This window comes from Lolium rigidum, chromosome 2, assembly GCF_022539505.1.
Source record: "Lolium rigidum isolate FL_2022 chromosome 2, APGP_CSIRO_Lrig_0.1, whole genome shotgun sequence".
Lineage (NCBI taxonomy): Eukaryota > Viridiplantae > Streptophyta > Magnoliopsida > Poales > Poaceae > Lolium > Lolium rigidum.
The window spans coordinates 51,409,915-51,415,049 of NC_061509.1; the positions used below are offsets into that span (position 1 = coordinate 51,409,915).

Genomic DNA, 5,135 nt, shown 5'->3' on the forward strand with positions numbered 1-5,135 from the left:
CTTGTTGATCTTCTTGAAAAGAGAGGCTTCTCGGCTCGTATTCAGAATTGGATTGTGGCGCTCCTCACCACCGCTTCCTCATGGGTGCTCCTCAACAGGGTGGCGGCTACCCCATTCGTCACGGAACTGGGCTGCGGCAAGGGGACCCTCTTTCGCTGCTACTTTTTGTTCTCGCTATTGACACGCTTGCTCGAGTTTTGAAAAGGGCGATGAGCCACGGTATTCTTCACAAACTTCGAGGGAGAGGCACTATCCTTCGCACATCTCTTTATGTGGATGATACGGCGATCTTTGTTGCGCCAATAAAGGAAGATAGCCAAACCTCGCTTGCATTCTACATGACTTTGGGAAGGTCACCGGGCTATGCAAAAACTTCCAAAAAAATCTCCGTCGTCCCAATAAGATGTGGCTACTTGAACCTTGATGACATCCTCCTTGGGATCCCAGCGAAAAGAGAATCATTCCCGCTTCGTTACCTTGGGGCTCCACTCACGGTTAGGTGTTTGAGGAGAAAAGACATTCAACATTTGGAGGATAAATGCGCCAGGAAGCTTCCCACCTGGAATGGGAAATACATCACTATGGCCATCCGCTCCGCCTTAGTTAAGTCGGTGATTGCCTCTCAAGCTATCTACTACTTGGCACCCCTTTCCATCCTGGCGAGCACCCTCACTTTCATCAATAAGATTGAGTGTGCCTTCCTTTGGTCGGCCAAGGAGAACACTACGGGCACAAAGTGCAAAGTGAATTGGAAAATGGATTGTCGTCCAAAGAAGATTGGTGGCCTTGGAATCCTCCACATGGACATTTTCGCAATGGCCCTTCGTCTTAGATGGCCTTGGTTAGAATGGAAAGACCCTAGCAAAATTTGGGTGGGCTCCGGCAATCCTTGCATGGAGGAAGATATGGATTTATTCTATGCCGCTACAATCAGCACGGTTGAGAATGGAATGAAGACTCCCTTTTGGCATGCTCCATGGCTAGAGGGGAGAAGCCAATTGATATTGCGCCGCTAATCTTTGCCTCCTCCAAACGGATGAATTGGAAAGTGGCTCAAACTTTACATGGCAATACATGGGTGCATAAAGTTGACTTGGAGCAAGATTTCTCTTTGGACCACTTATCCCAATTTGTGGAGCTTTGGAGTCTCGTCGACAATATCCAACTTAATGAGACCATGGAGGATGACATTACTTAGAGGCTCACTACGAGTGGTCAATACACAACAAAGTCTGCCTATGAAGTACAATTTTCGGGGTCCACCCTCTCAAGGTTATACAAGTCGGTTTGGAAGGCGTGGACGCCGCCGAAGAAAAAGTTTGGCTTGCTAATCAAAATAGGATTTGGACCGCCGGCCGCTTGGCTAAGCGGGGGTGGGCTAATTGCGGTCTTTGCCCCTTATGCAAGCAATGTAACGAGTCCGTTTACCATCTCTTCGTTCATTATCGCCTCACCTTACGTCTTTGGGAGAAGACTAAAGATTTGTTGGGCATCCCCGGACTTCACACAAACATTTTGGCGGACCACTCATTCCCGGAGTGGTGGAACATGATGTCCACGGGACAAAACCACAAAGTAATGTCCGGCCTCTCTATCTATGCTCATCATTTAGGAGATATGGAATGAACGAAATGATAGAGTGTTCACGAACAAGCGCACTCCCTCGCAAGTCATGTTTGTTAAGAAAAAAAAGGAGGCTAGTTTATGGGTATTAGCCAGTGCTAAAAATTTGGGTAATTTGATACCGGGAGAGTAAACTTGTATTATGTCATAAACCTTTTACATTCTTGTAAAACTTCTATCTTAATCAATTGAATAGGCAAAGCTTTTGTCCTCGTTTTAAAATATTCTAACAACAGATACATTGATAATAATTTAGTGGTTTACCTTTGTTGTTAAGTATTCCTATACTGATGGCCAAACTTAAAATTATTTGAGTACCAAAAGTAATAGAACTATTACTAATACGGACTAATCATAGTACTTCCTTCGTCCGGAATAAGTGACTCGGGTCTAGACATATATGTAAACACATTTTGGAGTGTAGATACGTGTAAATCTAGACAACAGTTCGAGTCACTTGTTTCCGAACGGAGAAAATATGCAGAAAAAAGGTTCAGTGTTGAAAGAGGGATGCGTCTGTAAAACAACAAGTGTATGGGACTCCTAGTCCTAGCCATGTTCCCCATGCACCAAAGCTCATACTCTAGCAGTCAGATGGTTCCGGTGAAAGCATCTCAGTGGTATATGTAGCAACACGGAATTCATAAAGAAGCAAATACATGAACTTTTAAATTTTGAACATACCGGAATACTTTCCATTAGATGAAGCCTATCAATTATATTTTGTGCACTAGGTGGTCTCTTCTTTGGATTGAAGTCTATGCACTCTAAAGCTGTCTCGTAGCATACTCGTATTTGTTCAAGTAGTGCGTCTCGTTCTGATCCCTCCAGCCTATCACTCCAACTTTCAAGTACCTTAAAGATGGCAGTGGTGAGTTATGGAGCATGAAATGGATCGGCAACATTTTTATATACCGGAAAGTCAAATGTGTAACATAAGCTTAATCATCTAACTAACCAAAACTGTAAAGAGTTGTATCTCAATAGATTCAACTAAGATATCACGCCATCTAAATTTCAGTTTCACGTTCGACCAAAACATGTAGAAATAAAAGGTAAAATCCTTCTTGCAAACAATAACTATGCAATTATATTTATTTGTATGCTTTCATAATTTTCTACCTTTGAGTTTTGTCCTAAGTTACACTTTTATGTTTGCCAATTTTATAATTTGACTTCTAAACATTCACTAAAATCACATGAACATACTATGAATACATGTTTCATGATGGGTATAAAAGTATAATGTATAGATTTGGTATTTTATAAGTTGATATTTTTCTATAAACAAGGGAAAACTTATTAAAAATAGACTTAATACTGAACTGCTATGATTTAATTTGTGTGGAGATGGAGCATTTTTTAGCACCGCCAGTCTCCTTCATAGATTTCCATCTTTTACCATCAAAGACTTGGGGTGCTTGTATACCTTATGAGTTTCTATTTATTCCCCATGATGACTAAGTTCATGTTTGCCCATTTTACCTTCATTTTCTCCTACTAGATTGTGCTTTCCGCTGCTTCCAGAAATACTATTATGCGATATCATAAAATGAAATGTAATAGAAATATGCGAGCTAGCAGTGCAAATATTATTTAAAGTCTATCCTTTTTAGTCAAAAATAAAACTGAGCTTTAATCTTTGTAAGAATATTTGTTCTTACATCCTCAGTAGCTTGATACCCCTTCTGTCCGGTCAGTATTTCGATGATAATAACACCAAGACTAAACAAGTCAGAGCTGCGTGCGATTACACCCCCTTGACGAAGTTCTAATGCCATATAACCACTGAATGAAAATATAAAGTGTATAATCAATTAACGTACAAAGAGAGTGCAAAGTTTGAATCACACAACACAATGACTGGAGCTTCCAAGAGGATTTTAGTTAGCTTACATCGTTCCTAGTACACTTTTGGTAATATCCTGGCTCTGATTTTCGTCGAAGCATCTTGATAGTCCAAAATCCGTAATTTTTGGTATCATATTATTGTCGAGGAGTATATTGGCAGGTTTGAGATCCAAATGAACAATATGATTTTCATGAAGGTACTGTAGACCCTCACAAATCCCTATGATTATTGTATAGCACATTCTCCACTCACGATGTGTATCTACAAAGGGAGAGCATAAACACTTATTATAATACTCCTTCCAATTTAAATTAATTGACTCAACTTTAACTAGATATAGTTGTATCTGACGCGTATGTTGACTAGATACATCTATATATAAATAAAGTTGAGTCAGGTAATATGAATCAGAGGAACTATTACTACCTCCATCTCAAAGCTTAAAACTTATACGTATTATTTTTAGAAAGCCAAACTATGTCAAGTTTGACTTAGCTTTACCAAAAATCATTAACATGCAAAATAGAAAATTAATATCATTAAATAGATAATGAAATGTATTTTTATATGGTATTTACAAAATATTATATTTGTTGATAGATTGTTCTAAACGTTTGATCAAATTTTACTTGGTTTGACTTTTTTTTAAAAAAATATAAGCCTTAATCTTTGGGATGGAGGTAGTAGATGTTATATGGTATATACCAAACTTTGCAGTATAAAAGACAAAACAAATATAAAAGTTAGAGGCCACATGGTCGTACCGATGATATACTTATCAAGACCCCCTTTAGTTATATACTCGAAGCAAAGTAATCTTTGGTGGACATCTGCCATGACCAATTTCCCATTGTACCTTTCCATATTTCCTTGCCTGTCGGCACAATATCCAAGGAATCTTACAACATTTTTGTGCTTTACCTGCATCAGGCATTCAACCTCTCTGTGGAATTTCGTTTCATCCATGAGAGCGTTGGACAGTCTCTTCACAGCGACAGCCCTATCGCCAAGTATTCCCTATCACTCGCAGATGTTAGCATCGCTTTGAGTTTTGAAATCAAACGCGATTAAGGTTGGAAAACATTTGTGTAAGTACCTTATAAACCACTGCAAATCCACCTCTTCCAATCTCTTGGTCAGCTGAAAAATCACCTGTGATGTCCTCCAAAAGTGATAATGGCAGCGCCTTGGGCTCTGCAGTTTCATCGACTAACAGCTGCTCTAGGTCACTTCGCGCAGTACTAGCCTTACGTTCCATTTGCAGTTAGTATGTATGTAATTAACCTGAAACAAGAGCAAACTCATTACTAGTATATACTCCCTCCAATCCCATTTATTTGACTCGGATTTAGTACAATTTAATTGTACTTTCTCCGACTCAACTAATTGAGATCAGAGAGTATGTACTACTATGAGAAATTACTACCATGCGAAATTATTACAGCAGGAAGGATTCGAAGGCCCCCTCCAGAAACAGTAATATGTGCAGCCATTAGAACTGAGAATGCACCAGAACGATGAGGACCATTGCGGGCAACACGCAGAGGAAAATGAAAGATGCAGCAGACCAGCTAGAGATGGAACTGCTTGGCTCCAAGCTTGTGCTTATTCAAACTAGGAACCGGCATAGGGCACGTACTTCTGCGGCTCGGAAGGACCC

The 5,135-nt window shown here is 39.8% G+C and overlaps 1 protein-coding gene across 1 annotated transcript; it reads right to left on the minus strand.

Annotated features, from left to right (window-relative positions):
- Positions 1 to 1,502: 1,502 nt before the first annotated feature.
- LOC124689727 (cysteine-rich receptor-like protein kinase 27) lies at positions 1,503 to 4,733 on the minus strand. The gene is made up of 6 exons (XM_047223209.1): positions 4,572 to 4,733; positions 4,186 to 4,492; positions 3,520 to 3,847; positions 3,288 to 3,411; positions 2,308 to 2,478; positions 1,503 to 1,595 (listed from the first exon to the last, which is right to left on the minus strand). The coding sequence occupies exons 1-6, from the start codon at positions 4,731 to 4,733 to the stop codon at positions 1,503 to 1,505; spliced, it is 1,185 nt and encodes a 394-aa protein (XP_047079165.1).
- Between the last annotated feature and the right edge of the window lie 402 nt (positions 4,734 to 5,135).

Excerpts from the sequence above, each read along its gene's own strand:
- LOC124689727 (XM_047223209.1), bottom strand. The coding sequence starts at position 4,733 with ATGGAACGTAAGGCTAGTACTGCGCGAAGTGACCTAGAGCAGCTGTTA. Across the intron at positions 3,412-3,519 it reads AAAAGTGTACTAGGAACGAT|TGGTTATATGGCATTAGAAC; the intron begins GTAAGCTAACTA and ends ATTTTCATTCAG. Across the intron at positions 2,479-3,287 it reads GGTATCAAGCTACTGAGGAT|GTACTTGAAAGTTGGAGTGA; the intron begins GTAAGAACAAAT and ends GCCATCTTTAAG.